We start from the raw sequence: 26,804 nt of genomic DNA on the forward strand, positions 1-26,804 counted from the left end.
GTTATTTGATAATCATATCAGCACAACACTCATTGTGACAAAATACATGTAATAACATGCTACACGTTTAGGTTTAACGTGAAAGTATTCAGTAACTCAACGCTGTATCAACTGTTGTGTAATTGCTAGTGAAAGCCATTTAGTAGAAAAACCTGATTTCTGCAGATCTGGCAACCCCGTTTACACAGCACGCCTACAGACGTAACGTCAGTTAGCCAGCCAGGTTGCCACTAATAATATCCCCCCTGTTGTAAATGGTCAAATTTAATGATATCAGCCTGAAAATCACAGGACTTATCTGTTGTGGGGAAAGAAGTAAGTAGTATGAATTTGAAAGATGTGTGAGACTCCTTTCCTATGAAACAGAGGGGGACAGTAATATTACAAGCTGTCAGGATGTGCTTTACCTGCTATAATGGAGCTGCATTTAAGACAAATATGATAAAATAGCGATTTATATTTAGCCTATAAATGAATGAGCATACTTTCTTCCAAAAGTCCATAATATTCAAAATGAAAAGTCTCTCACAAATATAATATTTTTTATTGATAGAAATAACAGTAGTTGGCTGTGTTGATAAAGACATAAAAACACAAACGTATGTGCTGTTGTCCCAGTTTAAAAATATAACTAGACAGTCGTGAAATTTGGATTTCACTTCTACAATACAACATCTTCAGATAAAACTCACTAAAAAAAGTCAGTTTTGAACCTCAGCTCTCTCCACAGTGCCTCTGTGGTACGAGCACAACAACTCGGGGGCGAGCGTTTTGTGAACGCGCGCTTCCTTCGCCTCGCTCTCTGACAGTGTTTAATAGCCTAATTACAAATAATCAATGAATTAAAAGAAACCGTAGCAATCATAGAAATCAATCCTTTATAAAGCGATCCTTTAAGTTGGTATGCGGAGTTTTGGGATTCCATCTCGGGCTAGTGGCGCAATGGATAACGCGTCTGACTACGGATCAGAAGATTCTAGGTTCGACTCCTGGCTAGCTCGATCTTTTTCTTTATCAGGAAGATTTGACGACGATTCCTGTTATATCTAATTCAAATTCCACTTAATAGATTATTTTGATAATCATTTTAATTCATAATGTAAATACACGGCGATTTAAACTGTTATAGATCATTCACCAGTGTTTAAAGCTGCTTCAAAGTAAGGTGTGTCAAATGGGAAAAAAACTCCACTCTGTGCAAGCATATTCTTGCCTAACCTTTTATTTAAAGCACATATTGCTTCTATTATATGTGTGCAGTTGTCCATAGCCTGCTGATACTCGTTTTGGTAGATATTCCCCAACAAGGCTGGATAACCAACCCAATGCTCTGGGGGACCGAGACCCCCTGGGGCCCCCCAAAAAACCACAGGTTCACTACATGTTGTAGCATGAGTAATTGCAAATCTGTTGAGGAATTTGCACCGCTAAAAGACAATATCCTGCATTTTTTAGATGCTTTTTTATGGATGTGTTCTGTAGAGGAGAGGATTATTATACCAGGATACAAAATATTTTACTTTTTACTGCTTTTATTTAACAGCTAATTACTAATAATTGTGCCGATTAAGATTTTACATACAGAACAAATGATGATCACATTAAAGGTGTACAGTATGTAAAGAAAACAAAATTAGTTCCACCTGGACAAGCTAATAATTAGTGATAATAATAATAATCTACATAATAAGTTTTATCCTTATGTACAGTTTGAGTTTTGAAAGCAGGACTTATATTTGCAGTATTTTTACAGTGTTATATTTGATATGATTATTATTTTTCCAGTCTGATTTATGTATGATTTAAGTGACAGTTGAGGAGCACAGAGTAAAGGCCGAGGAGAGAGACCGAGGGAGGGAGGGATGACATGCAGAACAGAGCCTCGGCCTGGACTCGAACCCGCGCCGCTACGCTCTTTTACGTGCATCGATGTGACGTCAGAAGAAACGCTTCTGCCCATGCTCGCACGGACAGGAGGGAGAACAGACCAGACTGCAGCTGATAGATGTGTTATAGTGATGTAATGTTGCCTGTTTGGTGACTACGGATGGCTGTTTGTGCCAGGCTCTGCGGAGTGGGTCAGTCGCGGAGGTGCAGGAGGCGACAGCGGCAGAACCAGCAGGATCAAGGTAGCGATTCCGACATGGACGAGGAAGAAGAAGAGCGGATCGTGGGCCAGAAGCAAGGCGACGTCGGCTGCGGCGGCGGCGGCGGCGGCGGCGGAGGCCCGGAGAGCGGCGTCGCCACTGCAGGGCCGAGTGACGCTTGTGAATATGGCAGCGGTCATCATGTCAACAGAAGAGGCTGCCCGGAGCGCACGAGCACGGGACCTCCACACCCGCAATCATTAGTGGAGCTACCGCCGGAGCTTCTGGTGGAAATATTCTCCTTGCTCCCCGGGACAGCGCTACCAAGTGTTGCCCTGGTGTGCAAGAAATTCAAACAGATCCTCCACACTGAGACGATCTGGAGGAGGCGGTGCATGGAAGGTAAATATAGCGAGCGATTACTGGATGCATTTTTAAACCTTCTAGTAATAGACTGCTAAATAAAGCCCCTGAGTCTCATATTAATATCAGATGTGTTGTTGAGCGCGAGATTCCTTCTGTATTTGTGTCTGGCTCGGTGCACAGCTGAGCCTCTGGTTCCTCAGAAATGTCTCCCCCCACCTTTAAAAGCCTTTCTATCGATCTGTACGGGAACAGTGAAGGAAATGACCACTAACCCCCTGCGTCCTGAGTCACTGCTGTAAAAAAAAAATAAATAAATAAATAAATAAATAAATAAAGGACCGAGCTCTCTCACTGTTATCAGGCCCCTGTCAGCCATTCTGTGCAGCTGATAAGACTGTTGATGCAGGGCCGGCCCTTGCCTTTTGGGGGGCCTTGAGCATTATTTAACCACCACCACCACCACCACATAAGCACCCCCATGTTGCTAAAGTGGAGTGCACTGTGGCAACAAATATGTATTATAATGTGCACATAATTACACACAATACCATGTAAAACATTAATAATGTCATATTCTACGAGCTCACTGTTATTGTTTTGAGACGCCATGTCGAGTAGCCAGTATCGCTGCAGAAATCAATCTGTAGAACAAATACAATGTTATATATCAGTTAGTTTAGAAAGATAAAAACCTTTTATTTTGGAATATTAGATTTATATCTAGGTATACATCATGATAAAAGCTTTCCGGCAAATCGTATTAGCATTTGTTAGTCAATAAAAGGTAATAAACTTCATACAGCACTTTTCAAAACAAAGTTTCAACGGTTTACATGGTCGTAAACCAACGGCTAATAGAAAAACACAACAGCGAAAAGGGAAAACATGACTGCAAATAACAAAAAAACAACGAAGGAGTGGAGTGGGATTTGCAAGAAAAACAGCGGGACCTACGATAATCCTCTTCCAGAAGAAGTTAATGTCGTCATTATTTCCAATTTTGTTTGATTTTGATTCCGTAACATGAGCAGTAACTGGATTTAGTCATTAGTTTGCACTGTAACACAATCAGGAAACTGCAAACTGTAGACAGCACGAGATAAATATGTTGGCCTTTAGGAATGTTGCGTACTGAAAAGTTACACAACAACCAGCATACCAGGCATTTAGGGTGAGCTGGAAAGCCACTTGTATGTGCGGTGCAGAACAACAATCAAGTATGAAAAACCAGTGAATTTAACTTGTCATTCTTTATTTAAGGTTTGAGAACACTTCGAAGGCAGTAAAAACACAAACACGAGCTCTCCAAGAAACGTAATTTAAATGTCCTTTCTCACGGTTCTTGTGGCGGCTGCACCGGCCTTTAACAGCTGCTCGGCTCACTTGTGTGCCTCAGGCCGGCTGTGTGTTTTAATAATTCTTGTGAATCATCACGAATGGGACGTGATCGGGTCACAGTGTGGACTTTCCATCTTTCTGGCTGCTATGCATACTTCCTGTTCAGCTGCTTTCGCTTTTGGAGTCACAACATTAGTCAGAGTTGATCTGGACTTTTGCCACTGTTTACTGTCTCGCTGTGGAGCTGCCGTAATGTGTAACACCCCCACTCGCATTATGAATCCATTAGATATGGAGGATTTTTTAAGCATTTCCATCACCACGTTTATGCGCCAAATAATAATAATACATGTTTTCTCTCTGCAGAGTTTGGTATGAAGGATGATCTGAGGAAGATGGAGGTTGGAGGAGTATCCAGCCGGGACCTCTACGTTAAACGTGAGTTTGACTGCTTAAAAAAGTTGTTTTTCTTTGACCCAGTGTAACATTTGGTTCATCTCTCCTCCATCGGGTCATTTAACATTTGCACCCTCATATTTAGTCGTGTGTCTGTGTCCAGATCCATCTCTCTAAAGCAGCAGATTGGGAAAATAGTCCCAGCATATTGCTTTCTTTGATATGAATGTGGTAAATTTTAGTGAAGTCCCTCCCATCCGGTCCTCGTTTGTTTATCAGCAGATATATTGAGCTCGTTTTTGCATTTTGAAATTCCAGCTGCCGTAAAAACACGCCAGGCAAAGCGGTGGCAGCTGTTGGCTCTTTGAATATATTATTTTTGCAGTTGGACTGAGCCCGCCTCGGTCCTGGTGGTGGCTGCTCTACACATGCCTGTGTTGTGCCTGTCCAGGTGTCAACCCGCGGGTGAAGTCTGGGCGCTTTATGAAGCTCCTCCCGGACTACGAGCACATGGACTATAGAGACGTGTACACACACTGTATGTACATGAGCCTCAGAGTGGCTGACCTGAGCATGAGGGGTTGTGTGTGTGAGCGTTTTTATTGATTTCATTCGCAAGCCAACAGTTGCATCAGTGTTTATGCATCCTGTTAATGATTCTCCTCAGCACTGTTTGCTTTCATATTAACTTGGTGTGCTGTGTGTGTGTATTGTTTGGACTGGCTGACGGGAGCGTGGTCAGTTTACACTTTCCTCCCTTTGGGTTTACATCTCATAGACGCCATCCTGGCAGACATTAAACAAAGGGGTCAGTCTGTGGGCTTTAACTTCCCCTCTGTTGTTTTTAACCATGCACGGTGTAGCTAAAAAAATAAATAAATGAGTGCATCGTTCCAGAAACTGATCTGCGCTGTGCAATGTTGTGCTCTTTTGTTGCAGTGCTTCACCCATACAGACACATCTTGGGCTTGTGGCAGCCTGACATAGGTCCTTATGGGGGGTTGCTCAATGTCGTGGTAAGCAGTGTGTTTCTCAATCTCATTTGTAGTAAAATGAGGAACAAATGACCGCAATTTACAGTTAGTTGATCTCTTGTGCAAGTCAAACGCTGGTCATCGAGGAAGCAGCAGAAAAAGGCGTTTTAGCATCAATTCAAAGGGTGATAAGTTATTTTAAAAAAAGTGTTTATCATTCAGGTGGACGGGCTCTTCATCATTGGCTGGATGTATCTGCCACCTCATGACCCTCGTGTGGAGGACCCCATGAGAAGACGGCCGCTCTTCCGTATCCACATGTGGGAGAGCAAAAAGGCCACTGTGGAGTGTATGTACGGACACAAAGGTCCCCACAAAGGAGACATACAGGTACAGGGCTTATTATTACAACAGCATAAAAGCTTCTCTGTGCGCCGAAGAATACTTTAATTTGAGGTTAGAAGCTAATTAAAGTAGATCATCCTTTAATATGTGTCATATTGTGTTATCTTTAGACTGTGAAGAAGGACGAGTTTTCAACAAAGTGTAACCAGACTGATCATCACCGCATGCCAGGGGGCAGACAGGAGGTGGGTCAAAACAGACACCAACACTAACTCATTTTGAAGCCCACATACGTTGATAATGTCAACTTTTATGTTAATGTTCTATAATGTCTGTCTGTGTGTGTGTGCGTAGGAGTTCAGGACATGGTTGGAGGAAGAATGGGGCCGGACGCTGGAAGAAATCTTCCATGAGCACATGCAGGAGCTCATCCTGATGAAGTTCATTTACACTAGTCAATACGAGTACGAGTCTCTTCCTCACATCACCCTTTCTCCGAGGCTGAAATCGAGCGTCGGAGCGTAATGTCCTCAGTAGCTCTTATAGGTTAAACGTTAATAAACAGACTCGTTATCTTAAGATTTGCCCCCAATTTCACCTATTGATTAAGTTGTAACTTGTACTTGTAGATCTGATGGACTTAGCAGAGGTTCAAGTAAAAAAAAAAAAAGGCGGTGGCTTACATCTGCTTTTTCTTTTTCTTCTTTTTTTTTTTACAGTAACTGCTTGACATACCGAAGGATCTACCTGCCTCCTGTGATGCCCTCTGACCTGCTGCAGCCGGGCCTCTTCAAAGGCACCTACGGCAGTCACGGCTTGGAGATTGTCATGCTCAGTTTCCACGAGACTTCTGCGAGAGCCACCAAGCTCACTGTAAGTCAGTGAATAATCATTATCAGACACCGCGTTTGTTGTTAAATGAAACGTTGTTTTAATTAAATAAATTAATCGTGTGCATCTTGGCCCTGCAGTGTAAAGTACTCACAGTCTCACAGCAGATCTGTGAACACACTGATTTTTCTACAAAAGACTACTTTCCTGGAAATCATTTATCTTGTTCATGTCCGTTAGGTCATCCTCCTCCTCTCCAACAACAAACTAGTCAGCCAGAGTTCCTGATGTAATCACTCAGGCTTTTATCAGTCACTCCTACACAACCAAGTGCCTTTGAACGGAACATTCTCAATGTTGTGACCCGCCACATTTCATCTGCTAGTTATGCAGACTGTAATTTTTTCTCCTTCTTGCAGGGAGACCCCAATGTTCCTGCAGGCCAGCTCACTTTGGATGTTGACCTGAGCCGGCCCGTGGTCCTCCCAGACTTGGAGCAACAGCGCAACATAGAGGAGCTGTCCCGGCTCGTTCTGGGGGTACACGCGGAAGTACAGAGAGAAGCGGAACAACGGGCCAAGGGCGCTTCTGCCACAGTAAGAGGTGCAGCAGAGGGGGCCTGTGGTAGCACCAGCGCAGAAGCAGGGGTGGATGCAGATCACGGTGCCTGTTCAGACAGCTGCCAGCTCGAGCCCAGCAGCACCACCACCAATGTTAATGAAGCCCAGCCCTTCGTCCTGCCCCTGGGGGTTACGGCTCGCAACGAGGTGTACCCTCGCACCTGTAGGAAATGGTAAGGACTTGTCTAAAAGGGCATGGAAAATGTATACAGTCTAAATTCCACTGCTGGATTCATTGTGGCTGCCTTTGCCCCAGTGACAGCAGTGTTAGACAGTGTACCTATTGTTCCTGAGCTGTACTCAGCTGAGCTACAGTATGCTGGTGAAAGTTCACAGCCAACATGCTGAAATCATATCAGTCTCTCATTATGGCTTGTCAGTGTGCGTTTTGAATGTAAGCTGAACATGTGAAAATTCAAATGAAGATAGTGATTATGACTATTTTTGGCTTCCAAAATGAATTAAACTTGCTATTGTGCAAAATGGATGGATGATGCAGAGTGCCTGTTCTGGTGCACCAAATCAGGGTTAATTGTTTGATCAGTTATTTTGACCATAGTCCAGTGTCCCGACTTCAGTCCAGAGGTGGAAGTCTAAAGTCTTAACCCTCAAGTCTCAAGCAAGTACAACGTTACTGTGGTGAGAATCAAGCAAGACAAGTCAAGTTATTGCTCAGGTCAAACAAGTCACTAATCAGATCTATACAAAATGATGATCTACCCCAGTTACTACATTTAAATTAGTTAAAGGTACAAAAACTAAAAGTCAAGTCCTTTTGAGTCCTCTGTCTCAAGTCAAAGTCAACTCACAAGTCACAAGTCAGGAATTCAAGTCAAAGTCCAGTTGAGTTTTTTATCGGTGTTGGTCAAGCAAGCCTCGAGTCCTTAAATCTGCGCCTTGAGTCTGACTTGAGTCAGGTCATGTGACCCGATTCCCCCGACTCTGCTGGATTTCAGTAACACCAGAAATACTTGGATGTGTGTAATTGTGATGCATTTCTATTACAGATTCAAAATCAATTAGTCTGCATTAATCTGCATTCATTGGACAATGATATTCAGAAATTGTTATAAATTATTATTAGTTTAAGTAAAATACTGCAATCATAACCATTACCTATTGCTGTTATTACTGTTTTCTGTACTCATGACTCATATCCATCAAATTGTTGACGAGTTGTTGTTCCTCCATTTCAGCTTCTATGGGACAGGCCTGATTGCCGGGCATGGCTTCACCAGTCCGGAGCGCACCCCGGGGCTCTTTGTGATGTTTGATCAGGACCGTTTTGGTTTCATCTGGCTTGAGTTGAAGTCTTTCAGTCTGTACAGTCGCCTGACGGACAACCTGGCCCACGCTCACGCCCCAAACATGGAGCGATTTGAGGCCATGCTGCGCAACATGCAGTCCTGGACATCCTGATGCACCACGCTTTAAGTCTCCTCCCACAACACCATGACACACAAATCACCTCTGTCCTCCGCTGGAAATGTTACTACGGCGATAGCTCATGATCTTAACTCTCCAGGTTCTGTCTCTGTCCCAACACATTGGGTTTTACTGTGTAATTAAGCTAGTTATACCACCCCCAAGCACTTTGAAAGGCCCCCCAAGTCACCATTCATCACCTCACCTCAGTATGACCTTAATCCTTCCATGCAGCATGATTAACAGGTCACATAAATGTGTTTTTTTTATTTATTTATTTATTCCCTTGCAGGAGAAAAGGAATGATTATTTGAAACCAACTATTATGGATCAAACTGTATGTGCCTCTGATTCTAAAAACCATGTCTGTACTTGGTAGTGCTTGAAGAAGATAAAGGTGTCCAATGTATTCTACTATATAGTATTATACCAATTTTAGTGCCCAACATATTAAAACTGCATGCTGCGTTTTATTTAGATCTAACTGCATTACACTCATAACCATTATCTGAACATGATGTTTTATTTTCATGAAGCAGCATGCCCTTTTTTTTTTTTTGCTTTAGAGACATCAGAATTAAAAGAAACAAAAGACAGCATCTCAGGTGCTTTTCTCTTCACCACGTCGGTGAAAAACACGACAGAAGTATTAATGTGTATAACAAAAATGTCATTAATAGTCCAATAGAAATACTGAGTTTTACAACCGTGCAATTTTCTAATCATTGACAAGAGATAATTAGCTGTCTTATCAAACACTGTAGCTGTATCAGACTGACATCAATTTACCCTTTGAACACGGGAGATATCTTTTTCAGTGATATGCTTTGGCTCATGGTCATACATGAAAGATAATAAATGTCGCCACACCTGCCATAGCATTATGTAAGTTGGAAAGATGTATTTTACTGCAATAGAATAATGTAACCTATACATAAACTAAATTCAATCGAGATAATACGGTTTATGTGCTTATGTATTATGATCTGAAACGTCTCTTACCTTTTAAAATGTATTGCATTTGTTGTTTGTTTAAATGGCTGACGTGATGTTTGCCTGGCTTTATACCTGCAAAAGCTATCCAGTTTTCCGATTAATTACAAACTTGAGACCAGGCTAGCTGAACATTATACAAACTAACAGCTCAAAGTGCATCTCAAAGTACCCAGTAAATGTCTGTATGTCTCATCACGGCCTGATGGTGGTGCCCAGTAGCTTTCCTACTCCAAGTGCACTTTTCTGGGCAGTATAGTGAATCATTCGAAACCACTGGCCAGCACTTTTCTATCAAGACTGCAGCTTTACTAACATTTGCAAAAAAAAAAAGTGTCTGCTGAAGCATCATCAACTTAATTTAGTCACATTTTATTAATTTGCTCTGCAATTTACAGCATTTCTTTGACACATTCTCCTCTCTGTAAGCCCTCTGTATCCAGCTATTTGAATGATTTGCCTTTGAAAAATGTTGCTTTGTACTATTTTCGATGTCATACGCCTGATTTATGAAAAAACTGAGTTTGACTCATTCAACTGCTCACATCGGACTTCAGGGAGCTTTTCAGCTTAAGCGCTCTTCTCAGTAATAAAAAAATACAAAACTGAAGGGAACCTTTTTGTCATATCTATTTATTCTGTTATGGTTTCTATCTGTATCACATTACGGCAATGATGCATGTAACCTGTTCTCAACTATCCCTAAAAAAACATTATCTCTTGTACAGGTATTTTATTGGAGAGACATTTAAATGTTGTTGCACTTCACAATACAGCCCTACATAATATGAGGAATCAAAAATTGCAAACAAACTTCTATTATCTCCATAAAGCATGAGCTTAAGTGACCCTTGTTCACCTCTTTTACGAGAGTGCTGGACCTACAAAAACCCTGGAATTTGGACTGTCTGGTAATCCATGTTAACCCTTTCCCATCAGTGTCCACACTGTTGTTTGTGTGCACTGGTGGACTCATTTCAAAACAATGCTGCAACAGTACACTCTTGGATGCCCTTATGGTAGATAAGACATGATAAAGTGCCCTCTAGGAACACATGTGATGCCTTTTTTATTTTTTTTCCTTCACATTTTTGCCCCCTGCCCCTCAAACATCCTGAGTCCATTTCTGTGTTGACAATTTTGTTGTTTGTGTGTGTGAATAGAGAATGAAATAGTTGGACACAATGTTGAGTCAGGTAGATACAAACACAACTGAATAATACACGATTTCACACAACAACTTCAAAATATTTTTTTTTATTTTGGATCATTAAAATAGATATTAAATATGTGGGTTCCTGGTGGTGAAGCTGCCCTACATATTTCTTTTATGGCTTTTAGAGTTTATAGAAAAATTCGCTGAATTAAAATGCCTTGGATTCAAACTGATGCTCAATATTCACAGTAGCTAAAAAAAGTTATCACAACTTTCAGGTAGATTTTAGAATTGGGGAAAATACTCCAAAGATACATTTTTTGAAAGGACCTTGTTCTAAATTTCATACAATGTGTTCTGCAAAGGCTACAAAAAGTGCATCAAGTAGTCAAAATATTATTTATATCACATTAGTGGTGATAACAATTTCACAGTAAGGCAAGTGCATTTTAGTGGCTTGTTTAGGGTGAAAATGGAATCAATAAAAAAAACTGGAATTGATGGACTGGATAAAGGAGAGGTGGCTGCTCTAAAGCTCGCTGTGCTTCTTTGCTTGATGTTGTCGGATCTTCTCTGGGAGCGTCTGAGTCAGGAAGACAAACTGGTCCTTCTTCAAGCTCTGACCAGTTACCTGCTCCTTTAAACGAATTTCCAGGTAGTGTTCTTCTGCTCCGTACTTTGGCCAGTGGGCAAGACCGTCCCCATTAGGAGACCTAGACACATACACACACACAGATGTTATAAACAAGTATGTCTTATCTCAGGTCGTATTATAACATATAATGAGGTTAATTCTTACCCTGTGCGAGCAAAGTTAGCCCAGTAGCTCATCATGGTTCTGCTCAACTGCATCTCCTCTTCAGAGCATTCATCTAAAACAATAATACTCTTGTTACACACCCAGAGAAAATCCAAACCTCTGGTGGTCTGCTGAAAAATGTATTTTATATTGCACTTACCACTTAACTTGACATGAGAAGTTGTGAAGCAAAATCCTAGTACTGTCAAGAGTTCATCTCCATGGTCAGTGCCAACAAAGCTTGGCCTTCTTTTCTGCAGGAGTTTGGGAGCATACTGGTACTCATACAGGTACACGGGGGCGCCTGCATCTATTGGCAGACAAATGAGTGTGATATTATGTTGTTGTGTGACAGTAAATAATAAATAATGGTTCTGAACTAGATTTGAGTAGTCTTCAGTAAATGTACTACCTCTGTGAGCATTAGCTGCCTTTATGGCTGGAATGTTGAACATCAGATCTCCGAGCATCTCTGTGAACCCATCTCTATTTTTCACACGATCTTCACCATTTCCAATGTATTCCTCTACGATCAAACCACTGATGATGGGCTTGAGAAAAAGAGCAACACGTGTTAGAGAAGTTTGAGCATGATGAAACAGTAATACTGTATCAGGCCAGTGTCTGTCTTACATCAGGGCTGAACATGGAAATTACGTTCTGGACCTGCTCTCGATCCATTCCCTCAGCCCAGTTTGGAGGACCAAAGAACTGAGGGAAGACACAGCTGGAATTAACATTTCAGACAAAATCAAAATGTTTAATGGGCTCATAGGGCAATCAATTTAGTATTTACACTTACACCATTTAGTAACCAGCCCCCTTCATCATCATTAATACCAGTCATGAATGGCACAGTGAGAAGTTCATGTTTCTGGAACAGCTCCTCGACAGGTTTGGTCAGGAAGTGTCCATCAACATTTATGGGATATCTTAAGTGTGCATTCTTGAGAGAACAAAATGTAAGAAGAGAAAAAATTATAAAAACCAGCTACATAATAACAATCCCATCAAGTCAATCGATATTAGTTTTGCATACAATAACTTACGCTCGTAATATCCACAAAAGTATCAAAATCGAGGTTGTTCATGCAGTCAGCAAGTTTCTCTGTGCTTTCGAAGCTGCAGCCAGTTATATTTGCGACCACCTGAGGACATTTCAGAAAAACAAACACTTTATGATATTCTCAGTATAGTACACAAAAACTTGCCACTAATTCTAAACCACCCATAACTGCTTAACCATAATTTGAGCTCACCAGATCTAGGAATCACATCAAATTGTACTTACTGATAGATACCAGCCACCTAAATGCACCTTTTTTTTCCATCATCAAGATCAATCCTTTATTCCCTGAGAAATAAATGCCCTATCTCGCAATGTTAAAGAAAGCAAAAAAAAATGTTTTCCTGGATCCGTCCCTTGTCTATTCTGGGCTGAGACTCGTCCTCCATCCAAGTTCCTTTGAAATCTGTTTAGTATTTTTTGTGTTATCCTGCTCATAAACCAACCAACCTAACAAATAAATAATAAACACACTGATAATCAACCTGTGTTATAGGTAGAGGATCATTTGCAACAAGCACATCCATTGCAGCAGTGCCACTCTCAGCAATTGCATGGTGGAACAGGCCGTCGGACAGTGGCGAGAGAAGCTGTTGATTTAAGTGACAAAATATGAGACGTTATTTGAGCTGCAGGAACTTTGTAGGAACTTTGTAGTGAGCGCAAAAAAGTGCTTTATCTGCTGACTGATCCTTACCAGGAGGGATACGCTCACTCCACCAGCCGACTCCCCAAATATGGTAACTAAATCTGGGTTTCCTCCAAAGTTGTGAATGTGCTCCTGGACCCACCTCAGAGCTTGGACCTGGTCCAGCATACCGAAGTTCCCTGACATGTGCTCATCTCCAGTGCTGGATAGAACATACAATTATAATCTGCAAGCCCAAGTTTACAACTGCTGGTCAAAGTAAGTAAATAAAAAGTACAATAAAGAGAAAATAGAGTTTGAAAAAATGGATTGTAGTTCACATCTGGCACAGATGGGATCAAAAGAAATAGAACGCAAGTGAGTATTAGTTTTTGGGGGTTTTTTTACCTGAGAAAGCCCAGAGCTCCCAAACGGTACTGGATCAGAACCACAACCACATCCTGGTATGCAGCCATGGCAGAGCCATCATACATTGAAGCTGACCCCATAACAAACCCTCCACCATGGATCCAGACCATGACCTGGCAAGACATAAGGATGTTTTTCCTTTATTCTAACAGAGCTCATAATAATCTAAACTAAACTACAACAAACTAAACAAAGACTTTTATCCGACCAAAACTGGCTGTGACAAATCAGGTATATTTAGAGGTGATCCCTTTGCAGCCCAATTCTAAATAATTGGCATCAGTATTCATTGTAATTAGGAGTTCTTTAAAAGGAAATAAAATGTAAACTTCTCCATGAACAGTACCAAGAGCTGAATCTCAGTAACTGAGCAGCACCACTCTTCAATCTGCTGCTTAGGGTTCTTACTGGGAGCTTGGTGTTGGGAGCTCTGTTTGCAGGAGTGTAGATATTGAGGTAAAGGCAGTCTTCTGAAATGTCTGGGATTTCTGGCAACGTGGCACCCAAATTTTCAAGCAGATCATGAGTGAGCTTCATATGCTGAACACACCTGAAAAAAGAGACACGTTTTATCAATAATCATTGTCATAATTTCTCCAGGTGTGGTTTGCAACAAATGAAGCCTTACATGGATGGCTGCTGGGTGGCGTCCCTCACTCCTTTCCAGCCCTCTACAGGCTGTGGTGCAGCCAGTCTCAGAGCAGGACCTACAGGTGGCTTGGCAAATGGGATACCAAGGAAGGCATGGACTCCAGTCAACTTCCCCTTTATGCTCACAAACATGCCTCTCAGGCTGCCGAGCTTTGTGTGGACTTCAGGTGATTTATGTTGTTGGATCTTCTCTGGGAGCGTCTGAGTCAGGAAGACAAACCGGTCCTTCTTCAAGCTCTGACCAGTTACCTGCTCCTTTAAACGAATTTCCAGGTAGTGTTCTTCTGCTCCGTACTTTGGCCAGTGGGCAAGACCGTCCCCATTAGGAGACCTAGACACATACACACACACGGATGTTATAAACAAGTATGTCTTATCTCAGGTCGTATTATAACGTATAATGAGGGTAAATTCTTACCCTGTGCGAGCAAAGTTAGCCCAGTAGCTCATCATGGTTCTGCTCAACTGCATCTCCTCTTCAGAGCATTCATCTAAAACAATGACAATCTTGTTACACACCCAGAGAAAATCCAAACCTCTGGTGGTCTGCTGAAAAATGTATTTTATATTGCACTTACCACTTAACTTGACATGAGAAGTTGTGAAGCAAAATCCTAGTACTGTCAAGAGTTCATCTCCATGGTCAGTGCCAACAAAGCTTGGCCTTCTTTTCTGCAGGAGTTTGGGAGCATACTGGTACTCATACAGGTACACGGGGGCGCCTGCATCTATTGGCAGACAAATGAGTGTGATATTATGTTGTTGTGTGACAGTAAATAATAAATAATGGTTCTGAAATAGATTTGAGTAGTCTTAAGTAAATTAACTACCTCTGTGAGCATTAGCTGCCTTTATGGCTGGAATGTTGAACATCAGATCTCCGAGCATCTCTGTGAACCCATCTCTATTTTTCACACGATCTTCACCATTTCCAATGTATTCCTCTGCGATCAAACCACTGATGATGGGCTTGAGAAAAAGAGCAACACGTGTTAGAGAAGTTTGAGCATGATGAAACAGTAATACTGTATCAGGCCAGTGTCTGTCTTACATCAGGGCTGAACATGGAAATGCCGTTCTGGACCTGCTCTCGATCCATTCCCTCAGCCCAGTTTGGAGGACCAAAGAACTGAGGGAAGACACAGCTGGAATTAACATTTCAGACAAAATCAAAATGTTTAATGGGCTCATAGGGCAATCAATTTAGCATTCACACTTACACCATTTAGTAACCAGCCCCCTTCATCATCATTAACACCAGTCATGAATGGCACAGTGAGAAGTTCATGTTTCTGGAACAGCTCCTCGACAGGTTTGGTCAGGAAGTGTCCATCAACATTTATGGGATATCTTAAGTGTGCATTCTTGAGAGAACAAAATGTATGAAGAGAAAAAATTATAAAAACCAGCTACATAATAACAATCCCATCAAGTCAATCGATATTAGTTTTGCATACAATAACTTACGCTCGTAATATCCACAAAAGTATCAAAATCGAGGTTGTTCATGCAGTCAGCGAGTTTCTCTGTGCTTTCGAAGCTGCAGCCAGTTATATTTGCGACCACCTGAGGACATTTCAGAAAAACAAACACTTTATGATATTCTCAGTATAGTACACAAAAACTTGCCACTAATTCTAAACCACCCATAACTGCTTAACCATAATTTGAGCTCACCAGATCTAGGAACCACATCAAATTGTACTCACTGATAGATACCAGCCACCTAAATGCACCTTTTTTTTCATCATCAAGATCAATCCTTTATTCCCTGAGAAATAAATGCCATATCTCGCAATGTTAAAGAAAGCAAAAAAAAATGTTTTCCTGGATCCGTCCCTCGTCTATTCTGGGCTGAGACTCGTCCTCCATCCAAGTTCCTTTGAAATCTGTTTAGTATTTTTTGTGTTATCCTGCTCATAAACCAACCAACCTAACAAAGAATTAATAAACACACTGATAATCAACCTGTGTTATAGGTAGAGGATCATTTGCAACAAGCACATCCATTGCAGCAGTGCCACTCTCAGCAATGGCATGGTGGAACAGGCCGTCGGACAGTGGCGAGAGAAGCTGTTGATTTAAGTGACAAAATATGAGACGTTATTTGAGCTGCAGGAACTTTGTAGGAACTTTGTAGTGAGCGCAAAAAAGTGCTTTATCTGCTGACTGATCCTTACCAGGAGGGATACGCTCACTCCACCAGCCGACTCCCCAAATATGGTAACTAAATCTGGGTTTCCTCCAAAGTTGTGAATGTGCTCCTGGACCCACCTCAGAGCTTGGACCTGGTCCAGCATACCGAAGTTCCCTGACATGTGCTCATCTCCAGTGCTGGATAGAACATACAATTATAATCTGCAAGCCCAAGTTTACAACTGCTGGTCAAAGTAAGTAAATAAAAAGTACAATAAAGAGAAAATAGAGTTTGAAAAAATGGATTGTAGTTCACATCTGGCACAGATGGGATCAAAAGAAGTAGAACGCAAGTGAGTATTAGTTTTTGGGGGTTTTTTTACCTGAGAAAGCCCAGAGCTCCCAAACGGTACTGGATCAGAACCACAACCACATCCTGGTATGCAGCCATGGCAGAGCCATCATACATTGAAGCTGACCCCATAACAAACCCTCCACCATGGATCCAGACCATGACCTGGCAAGACATAAGGATGTTTTTCCTTTATTCTAACAGAGCTCATAATAATCTAAACTAAACTACAACAAACTAAACAAAGACTTTTATCCGACCAAAACTGGCTGTGACAAATCAGGTATATTTAGAGGTGATCCCTTTGCAGCCCAATTCTAAATAATTGGCATCAGTATTCATTGTAATTAGGAGTTCTTTAAAAGGAAATAAAATGTAAACTTCTCCATGAACAGTACCCAGAGCTGAATCTCAGTAACTGAGCAGCACCACTCTTCAATCTGCTGCTTAGGGTTCTTACTGGGAGCTTGGTGTTGGGAGCTCTGTTTGCAGGAGTGTAGATATTGAGGTAAAGGCAGTCTTCTGAAATGTCTGGGATTTCTGGCAACGTGGCACCCAAATTTTCAAGCAGATCATGAGTGAGCTTCATATGCTGAACACACCTGAAAAAAGAGACACGTTTTATCAATAATCATTGTCATAATTTCTCCAGGTGTGGTTTGCAACAAATGAAGCCTTACATGGATGGCTGCTGGGTGGCGTCCCTCACTCCTTTCCAGCCCTCTACAGGCTGTGGTGCAGCCAGTCTCAGAGCAGGACCTACAGGTGGCTTGGCAAATGGGATACCAAGGAAGGCATGGACTCCAGTCAACTTCCCCTTTACGCTCACAAACATGCCTCTCAGGCTGCCGAGCTTTGTGTGGACTTCAGGTGATTTATGTTGTTGGATCTTCTCTGGGAGCGTCTGAGTCAGGAAGACAAACCGGTCCTTCTTCAAGCTCTGACCAGTTACCTGCTCCTTTAAACGAATTTCCAGGTAGTGTTCTTCTGCTCCGTACTTTGGCCAGTGGGCAAGACCGTCCCCATTAGGAGACCTAGACACATACACACACACAGATGTTATAAACAAGTATGTCTTATCTCAGGTCGTATTATAACGTATAATGAGGGTAAATTCTTACCCTGTGCGAGCAAAGTTAGCCCAGTAGCTCATCATGGTTCTGCTCAACTGCATCTCCTCTTCAGAGCATTCATCTAAAACAATGACAATCTTGTTACACACCCAGAGAAAATCCAAACCTCTGGTGGTCTGCTCAAAAATGTATTTTTATATTGCACTTACCACTTAACTTGACATGAGAAGTTGTGAAGCAAAATCCTAGTACTATCATGAGTTCATCTCCATGGTCAGTGCCAACAAAGCTTGGCCTTCTTTTCTGCAGGAGTTTGGGAGGATATTGGTACTCATACAGGTACACGGGGGCGCCTGCATCTATTGGCAGACAAATGAGTGTGATATTAGGTTGTTGTGTGACAGTAAATATCAAGTAATGGTTCTGAACTAGATTTGAGTAGTCTTCAGTAAATGTACTACCTCTGTGAGCATTAGCTGCCTTTATGGCTGGAATGTTGAATATGAGATCTCCGAGCATCTCTGTGAACCCATCTCTATTTTTCACACGATCTTCACCGTTTCCAATGTATTCCTCTGCGATCAAACCACTGATGATGGGCTTGAGAAAAAGAGCAACACGTGTTAAAGAAGTTTGAGCATGATGAAACAGTAATACTGTATCAGGCCAGTGTCTGTCTTACATCAGGGTTGAAGAAGGAAATCACATTCTGGACCTGCTCTCGATCCATTCCCTCAGTCCAGTTTGGAGGACCAAAGAACTGAGGGAAGACACAGCTGGAATTAACATTTCAGACAAAATCAAAATGTTTAATGGGCTCATATGGCAATCAATTTAGTATTTACACTTACACCATTTAGTAACCAGCCCCCTTCATCGTCATTAATACCAGTCATGAATGGCACAGTGAGAAGTTCATGTTTCTGGAACAGCTCCTCGACAGGTTTGGTCAGGAAGTGTCCATCAACATTTATGGGATATCTTAAGTGTGCATTCTTGAGACAACAAAATGTATGAAGAGAAAAAAATATTAAAAAACAGCTACATAATAACAATCCCATCAAGTCAATCGATATTAGTTTTGCATACAATAACTTACGCTTGTAATATCCACAAAAGTATCAAAATCAAGGTTTTTCATGCAGTGAGCGAGTTTCTCTGTGCTTTCAAAGCTGCAGCCGGTTACATTTGCGACCACCTGAGGACATTTCAGAAAAACAAACACTTTATGATATTCTCAGTATAGTACACAAAAACTTGCCACTAAGTGAAATGAAACTCAATAGTCCTGTATCACTCTAAATTCTAAACCACCCATAACTGCTTAACCATAATTTGAGCTCACCAGATCTAGGAACCACATCAAATTGTACTCACTGATAGATACCAGCCACCTAAATGCACCTTTTTTTTTTTCATCAAGATCAATCCTTTATTCCTGAGAAATAAATGCCCTATCGCGCAATGTTAAAGAAAGCAAAAAAAATGCTTTCCTGGATCCGTCCCTTGTCTATTCTGGGCTGAGACTCGTCCTCCATCCAAGTTCCTTTGAAATCTGTTTAGTATTTTTTGTGTTATCCTGCTCATAAACCAACCAACCTAACAAAGAAACAATAAACACACTGATAATCAACCTGTGTTGTAGGCAGAGGATCATTTGCAAGGAGCACATCCATTGCAGCAGTGCCACTCTCAGCAATGGCATGGTGGAACAGGCCGTCGGACAGTGGCGAGAGAAGCTGTTGATTTAAGTGACAAAAAATGAGACGTTATTTGAGCTGCAGGAACTTTGTAGGAACTTTGTAGTGAGCGCAAAAAAGTGCTTTATCTGCAGATTGATCCTTACCATGAGGGATACGCTCACTCCACCAGCCGACTCCCCAAATATGGTAACTAAATCTGGGTTTCCTCCAAAGTTGTGAATGTGCTCCTGGACCCACCTCAGAGCTTGGACCTGGTCCAGCAGACCGAAGTTCCCTGACATGTGCTCATCTCCAGTGCTGGATAGAACATACAATTATAATCTGCAAGCCCAAGTTTACAACTGCTGGTCAAAGTGAGTAAATAAAAAGTACAATAAAGAGAAAATAAAGTTTGTAAAAATGGGTTGTAGTTCACATCTGGCACAGATGGGATCAAAAGAAGAAGAATGCAAGTGAGTCTTAGTCTTTTTTTTTTTACCTGAGGAAGCCCAGAGCTCCCAAACGGTACTGGATCAGAACCACAACCACATCCTGGTATGCAGCCATGGCAGAGCCATCACACATTGAAGCTGACCCCACACCAAACCCTCCACCATGGATCCAGACCATGACCTGGCAAGACATAAGGGTGTTTTTCCTTTATTCTAACAGAGCTCATAATAATCTCAAATAAACTACAACAAACTAAACAAAGACTTTAATCCGACCAAAGCTGGCTGTGACAAATCAGGTATATTTAGAGGTGATCCCTTTGCAGCCCAATTCTAAATAATTGGCATCAGTATTCATTACCATTTGGAAATTATTTAAAAGAAAAGAAAATGTAAACTTCTCCATGGACAGTACCCAGAACTGAATCTCAGTAACTGAGCAGCATCACTCTTCAATCTGCTGTTTAGGGTTCTTACTGGGAGCTTGGTGTTGGGAGCTCTGTTTGCAGGAGTGTAGATATTGAGGTAAAGGCAGTCTTCTGAAATGTCTGGGAATTCTGGCAACGTGGCACCCAATTGTTCAAACAGATCATAAATGAACTTCATATGCTGAACACACCTGAAAAAAGAGACACGTTTTATCAATAAGTATCGTCATAATTTCTCCAGGTGTGGTTTGCAACAAATGAAGCCTTACATGAGTGGCTGCTGGGTGGCGTCCCTCACTCCTTTCCAGCCCTCTACAGGCTGTGGTGCAGCCAGTCTCAGAGCAGGACCTACAGGTGGCTTGGCAAATGGGATACCAAGGAAGGCATGGACTCCAGTCAACTTCCCCTTTACGCTCACAAACATGCCTCTCAGGCTGCCGAGCTTTGTGTGGACTTCAGGTGATTTATGTAGTTGGATCTTCTTTGGGAGCGTCTGAGTCAGGAAGACAAACCGGTCCTTCTTCAAGCTCTGACCAGTTACCTGCTCCTTTAAACGAATTTCCAGGTAGTGTTCTTCTGCTCCGTACTTTGGCCAGTGGGCAAGACCGTCCCCATTAGGAGACCTAGACACATACACACACACAGATGTTATAAACAAGTATGTCTTATCTCAGGTCGTATTATAACGTATAATGAGGGTAAATTCCTACCCTGTGCGAGCAAAGTTGCCCCAGTAGCTCATCATGGTTCTGCTCAACTGCATCTCCTCTTCAGAGCATTCATCTAAAACAATGACAATCTGGTAAAACACTCTGCATTATGAAACCCAGAGAGAACCCAGATCTCCCATTGTCTGTTGAAGATTTATATATTGCACTTACCACTTAACTTGACATGGGTTGTGAAGCATATTCCTAATACCAAAAAGATTTCATCTCCGTGGTCACTGCCAACAAAGCTTGGCCTTTTTTTCTGCAGGAGTTTGGGAGAATACTGGTACTCATACAGGTACACGGGGGCGCCTGCATCTATTGGCAGACAAATGAGTGTGATATTATGTTGTTGTGTGACAGTAAATATCAAAATAATGGTTCTGAAATAGATTTGAGTAGTCTTCAGTAAATGTATTACCTCTGTGAGCATTAGCTGTCTTTATGGCTGGAATGGTGAATATGAGATCTCCGAGCATCTCTGTGAACCCATCTCTATTTTTCACACGATCTTCACCGTTTCCAATGTATTCCTCTGCGATCAAACCACTGACGATGGGCTTGTGAAAAAGAGCAACACGTGTGTTAGAGAAGTTTGAGCATGATGAAACAGTAATACTGTATCAGGCCAGTGTCTGTCTTACATCAGGGCTGAACATGGAAATGCCGTTCTGGACATACTCCGGATCCATTCCCTCAGTCCAGTTTGGAGGAGCAAAGAACTGAGGGAAGACACAGCTGGAATTAACATTTCAGACAAAATCAAAATGTTTAATGGGCTGATATGGCAATCAATTTAGTATTTACACTTACACCAGGAAGTAACCAGCCCCCTTCATCATCATTAACACCAGTCATGAATGGCACAGTGAGAAGTTCATGTTTCTGGAACAGCTCCTCGACAGGTTTGGTCAGGAAGTGTCCATCAACATTTATGGGATATCTTAATTGTTCATTCTTGAGAGAACAAAATATATGAAGAGATAAATTTGAGAAAAAACACAACATAAAAAAGACGACATAATAACAGTCCCATTAACTCAGTCTATCAATTTTGCATACAATATCTTACCTTCCCAAGAGTCACAAAAGTATCAAAATCAAGGTTTTTCATGCAGTCAGCAAGTTTCTCTGTGCTTTCAAAGCTACAGCCAGATACATCAGCTGCCATCTGAGGACGACAATGTAGAAAACCGAACATGTTATTATATTCTCAGTATTGTGCACAAAAACTAAAATGGCACTCCATTTATTATTCCCTGAGAAATGATGCCCTATCTTGCAATGTTAAAGAAAGTGAAAAACTGTTTTCCTGGATCCGTCCCTTTGTCGGGATCTAGACCAGGAGTTGATGGGTCTATTCTGGGCTGAGACCCATCCAAATCTGTTCAACAGTTTTTTGCATAAACCTGCTGACAAACCAACTGACCAACTAACTAACCAACCAACAAACAAACAAACAGACAAAGGTGAAAACATAAGCTTCTTAGCAGAGGTAATAATCAAACTGATAATCAACCTGTGTTATAGGTAGTGGATCGTTTGTAAGGAGTACATCCATTGCAGCCGTGCCACTCTCAGCAATGGCATGGTGGAACAGGCCGTTGGACAGTGGCGAGAGAAGCTGTTGATTTAAGTGACAAATAAATTAGAGGTTATTTGAGCAGCCGTGACATAACTGTGCAATTAAGTATTTTATATGCTGATTGATCCTTACCAGGAGGGATACGCTCACTCCACCAGCCGACTCCCCAAATATAGTCACTAAATCTGGGTTGCCTCCAAAGTTGTGAATGTGCTCCTGGACCCACCTCAGAGCTTGGACCTGGTCCAGCAGACCAAAGTTCCCTGACATGTGTTCGTCGCCAGTGCTGGATAGAACATACAATTATAATCTGCAAGACTGCATGAGACACAATTAAGAAATGTCAAAGTATGCTCATTCTACCTGTGCTTAGTCAGTCTTTTTACCTGAGAAAACCCAGAAGTCCCAAACGGTACTGGATCAGAACCACAACCACATCCTGGTATGCAGCCACGGCAGAGCCATCATACATTGAAGCTGACCCCATACCAAACCCTCCACCATGGATCCAGACCATGACCTGCCAAGACACAAAGACATTTTTACTTTATTCTAACTGAGCTCATAAGAATCTCAATCAAAATACATTAAACTAAACAAAGACTTTTATCTGAATAAAACAGAACTGACGCTGACAAACACACTCTTAGAAATAAGAGCCTCCCGTCCCTATCCATCACTGTTCCAAAAAGTAAATGTTTTACTTTATCTGACTGTTTTCTCTATTTAAACATTAGTCATTCAAACATAGATTGCTTAGATGATTTTATATGAGACTTTTGGGTTCTCCATTGAACCACCTGGGTCAGTTCTTGTTAGCACCCAAAGAAAGTGGAAAGGTTCTGGATAGAACAACCAATAAGGGTTCTGGGTGGAACCATTACACCATAGAAAGGTTCTCTGTAGACCTTGTCATGGGGGGTTCTGGGTAGATGGTTCAAAGTATAACCTTTCATGTTGGGTTCTAGGTAGAACCCTTGAAAAATGTTCCAGGTGGAACCTCTTTCAATGCAAACAAAGTCAGCTTCTCCATGAACACTATCCAGAGCTGAAGCTCAGTAACTGAGCAGCACCACCTGCAGCAAAGGGTTCTTACTGGGAGCTTGGCGTTGGGAGCTCTGTTTGCAGGAGTGTAAATGTTGAGGTAAAGGCAGTCTTCTGAAATCTCTGGTATTTCTGCCTCCAAGACACCGATTTTCTCAAACAGATCATGAACTTGCTGTAAATTCTGAACACACCTGAAAAAAGAGACACGTTTTATCAATAATCACTGTCATAATTTCTCCAGGTGTGGTATGCAACAAATGAAGCCTTACATGAGTGGCTGCTGGGTGGCGTCCCTCACTCCTTTCCAGCCCTCTACAGGCTGTGGTGCAGCCAGTCTCAGAGCAGGACCTACAGGTGGCTTGGCGAATGGGATACCAAGGAAGGCATGGACTCCAGCCTTCTTCCCCTTTACGCTCACATGCGTACCTCTCAGGCTGCCGAGCTTTGTGTGGACTTCAGGTGCTTCAGGCACTGAGGCAGATTCATAATGTGACACTTCACAATTTATCAATTCATTTTCCATTTCCAATTAAAGTACAAACAAAATATATTTCTTCCAAATATTGCATGGTTGGTTGGTTTTTCAAGTAGTTTATGTTGCAAGTGACGAGTTACATAATACAGCTACTTTCCACTTCAACTCTGTTGAGCAATGTGAGAGAATCAGTTCCTCTCTCTCGCTCGCCAGGCTGTTATAACTCATTTATAGTTGTAAAGTCATGGCATTTGTTGACATACAGTTAATGATTAATCAAAGTATAACCAACATATTAATCATTAATAAAATGTCGCTCTTCAAGCTGGCTGTGTGCCTATCGGGCTGCAGATTTACACCCTGATTCAACTGTGACCCACTGAGTGCAGTGTTGCAGAGCAATGCAATGACTGTTACATATATCTAAAGTGTGTTGACATCCTCTCTGGACATAAGTGGTTTAGATAATTTGACTAAATTGCCTGCTGGGTATTTATTTAAAACAGTTCATTTGTAAAGTCCTGTTAATAATCTTTACAACTAACCTGGTGGATAACATATTATAATAGAAACAATTACAAAACTCAAAAATAAAGATATTACATTAGGTATTGCATTCCTCCATTCTACACCACATTGAATATGGTGCTTATTAACACACCTACAGTTATTCTTATTTAATATTAAGCTGCATAAAGCCTGCAGAAGAAAAGACCAGCCCACATATCTGAAAGTCACACCCTGATAGGGCTTTAAGTTTCACCTTTGGACACACTGAGCATCGCCAGTATGTGGGTGACAGGGTAAACAATGTAAGAAGGCACTATGACAGATGCATTTAAAAAAGGGGCATACACTGCAGCTGGGGTCGGTGAATTATTATTATTAGTCGTAGTTGTATGAGTAGTACTTTCGATTATGCAGGTCCGTGTCTTCCATCATCAATCGATCAGGACCACTTAGCCTAACTCCTTTTTGAAGAGAATTGAAGATTAATTTTCAGTTGGTTTTTCGATCATGCCATGGCTGCATGAGCACCAAAGTGCAAATCAAACAGACTGAAGTTATCGTTCGTCCCGACTTCTATCAAGCTGTTGAACAACAAAACTAAAATTAAGCTGCCACATTGTCAGTGTTAAAATGTATAGTGTCTTCCATATTGAGATGTTTTTATGCTGATTTTATAATTGTTTTTTTATGTGCGTCTGTTGTTGAGGTATGCTTGTTTCTGTGAAGCAACAAATTGTAGCACGGTGCCCAAGGCAAATTTCCCATCGGGGACAATAAAGTTATTTCTGTTCTATTCTATTATGATTTCTATTAATAGTAAAGATCAATAATATTTGACAGACAAAAGATAATTATTTTTATTTATTTATTTTTACATCTATTCAGCACAGTGTTGCCAACACAATGAGAAAAGGGAGAAGGTGTATTAAATGTACAATAACTACTCCAAAGACCACTCAGTAAGACCACAGGCAGATGACAAGGACCACAAGACAGACCAGTGTCTTTAGCGCCCCTAGTGGTTGTGACCACTGGTCCGTGCCAGAGACCAGCTGGTCCGTGCCACAGAGGAGCTGGTCGCGACCACCAGTTTCTCTCGCGCCCCTAGTGCCAGCAACCACTGGTCTGTGCCAGAGACCACGGTCCCTGGCACGGACCCAGCTACAACCCCCTCTATCCCCAGTGCAGTCAGAGCTACAGCTAACAAGCAATGCATGCGAATTAATGTCGTCGATGCAAATAAAGTAGTTTTTGTCCTAGCCTACTTACCGTGAAGGTCTGCAGCCACGTACAGGAATAAAAAGGACATTAAAAAGAAGGAAGTTTGCTTCGCACGTAGCTTCATAGTTGGGCTCATGTGTCGGGTTGCGACACCCTGCAGGAAAAAGCGCAGAGACGAAGTGCTGCCACCCAGGAAGCCTCCTGCTTTTTAAGTCGGCCGTGCTGCAGCTCAGTATGACATCATCATGTTTGACAGCACGACGACAGGTGATAACCGAGGGGAGACCTTCCGCCTGTCAGGGTCCTGTGTCACCGGCCGCCATGGCTCTCATGAAGGGTGTTTTTTTTTTTTTTATCGGTCCTTCTCAAAAAACAAAACATGAAAGCTGTTCATATTTTAGGCTAAATAAATAAGCCTCCACCTCGGAAAACATGGCAAAGCAAGCCCCCAACTATATTTATCACTCACATGCTCGTTACAATGCCATTTAGAGAAAGCGTGAGCGCAAACACTTTGAACAAAATCTCCTACGAGCCAAAAAGACACAAGGGCTCTTGGGAAATGTAGTTGTTCAGAGTTGCTAATTATCATAATAGCTGTTGCACCCAAGAGATCCAGTTTGGAGAAAAGTTATTGCAAACTGTACACAATAGGCTAAAACATGTTCAGTTTTTTTCCATCACTTTCATTTTTCACCTCTGATCACAAAGTCTCAAACTTTAATGTTCAAAAGGCATATTTTTAAGAATTTAAACAGCCTATTTGGCAGTTGGAGCGGCTGCTACTGGCATTATTTTTCATTATGAAACTTACTGGGTTATGGTTCAAATCCCAGGCTGTGTGAACTGCCTGGGGAAAGGTACATACATACAGGCTTAAAAAGGAGGTTCGACAGGTTTGAAAATACAAAAAAAAAAAAAGAAAAAGTCTACCACCTAATCTCCTGCCATACCCGTCTATATATCTGACAAGACTGAACCTGAAAAGGACAATGCTCCTTTTTAATCTTAGAAGTTGGTTGTAAGTTT

The 26,804-nt window shown here is 41.7% G+C and overlaps 2 protein-coding genes across 3 annotated transcripts; one reads left to right on the top strand and one right to left on the bottom strand.

Moving 5' to 3' along the window:
• The first annotated feature begins 1,955 nt into the window (after positions 1-1,955).
• fbxo31 (F-box protein 31) lies at positions 1,956-9,985 on the top strand. 2 transcript variants are annotated; one of them, XM_084363468.1, is made up of 10 exons: positions 1,956-2,489; positions 4,158-4,229; positions 4,639-4,725; positions 5,127-5,203; positions 5,384-5,551; positions 5,677-5,751; positions 5,861-5,970; positions 6,226-6,379; positions 6,757-7,130; positions 8,154-9,985. In XM_084363468.1, exons 1-10 carry the CDS (start codon positions 2,048-2,050, stop codon positions 8,374-8,376), a joined length of 1,782 nt encoding a protein of 593 aa, XP_084219594.1. In that variant the 5' UTR covers positions 1,956-2,047; the 3' UTR covers positions 8,377-9,985. The 2 variants fall into 2 exon arrangements, with proteins under 2 accessions (XP_084219594.1, XP_084219595.1); XM_084363469.1 differs by lacking the exon at positions 4,639-4,725.
• A 631-nt stretch (positions 9,986-10,616) lies between these two features.
• ces2b (carboxylesterase 2b) lies at positions 10,617-26,265 on the bottom strand. The gene is made up of 46 exons (XM_084363525.1): positions 25,824-26,265; positions 23,839-24,040; positions 23,619-23,760; positions 22,909-23,042; positions 22,655-22,808; positions 22,457-22,561; positions 22,010-22,108; positions 21,751-21,894; positions 21,582-21,659; positions 21,359-21,497; positions 21,109-21,255; positions 20,938-21,010; positions 20,497-20,850; positions 20,277-20,418; positions 19,847-19,980; positions 19,512-19,665; positions 19,300-19,404; positions 18,765-18,863; positions 18,517-18,660; positions 18,348-18,425; positions 18,127-18,265; positions 17,875-18,024; positions 17,714-17,786; positions 17,273-17,626; positions 17,053-17,194; positions 16,624-16,757; positions 16,285-16,438; positions 16,073-16,177; positions 15,572-15,670; positions 15,325-15,468; positions 15,156-15,233; positions 14,935-15,073; positions 14,683-14,832; positions 14,523-14,595; positions 14,082-14,435; positions 13,862-14,003; positions 13,433-13,566; positions 13,094-13,247; positions 12,882-12,986; positions 12,380-12,478; positions 12,133-12,276; positions 11,964-12,041; positions 11,743-11,881; positions 11,491-11,640; positions 11,331-11,403; positions 10,617-11,244 (listed from the first exon to the last, which is right to left on the bottom strand). Exons 1-46 carry the CDS (start codon positions 25,909-25,911, stop codon positions 11,061-11,063), a joined length of 6,405 nt encoding a protein of 2,134 aa, XP_084219651.1. The 5' UTR covers positions 25,912-26,265; the 3' UTR covers positions 10,617-11,060.
• Between the last annotated feature and the right edge of the window lie 539 nt (positions 26,266-26,804).

The sequence above is a fragment of the Pagrus pagrus genome, assembly GCF_965226575.1.
Source record: "Pagrus pagrus genome assembly, chromosome: 10".
Taxonomy (NCBI): Eukaryota; Metazoa; Chordata; class Actinopteri; order Spariformes; family Sparidae; genus Pagrus; species Pagrus pagrus.

Coding starts and splice junctions, on each gene's coding strand:
- fbxo31 (XM_084363468.1), top strand. CDS start 2,048: ATGGCTGTTTGTGCCAGGCTCTGCGGAGTGGGTCAGTCGCGGAGGTGC. Junction 4,230..4,638: donor CCGGGACCTCTACGTTAAAC/GTGAGTTTGACT, acceptor GTGCCTGTCCAG/GTGTCAACCCGCGGGTGAAG. Junction 4,726..5,126: donor TAGAGACGTGTACACACACT/GTATGTACATGA, acceptor CTTTTGTTGCAG/TGCTTCACCCATACAGACAC.
- ces2b (XM_084363525.1), bottom strand. CDS start 25,911: ATGAGCCCAACTATGAAGCTACGTGCGAAGCAAACTTCCTTCTTTTTA. Junction 16,178..16,284: donor GAGTGAGCGTATCCCTCCTG/GTAAGGATCAGT, acceptor TTAAATCAACAG/CTTCTCTCGCCACTGTCCGA. Junction 12,987..13,093: donor GAGTGAGCGTATCCCTCCTG/GTAAGGATCAGT, acceptor TTAAATCAACAG/CTTCTCTCGCCACTGTCCGA.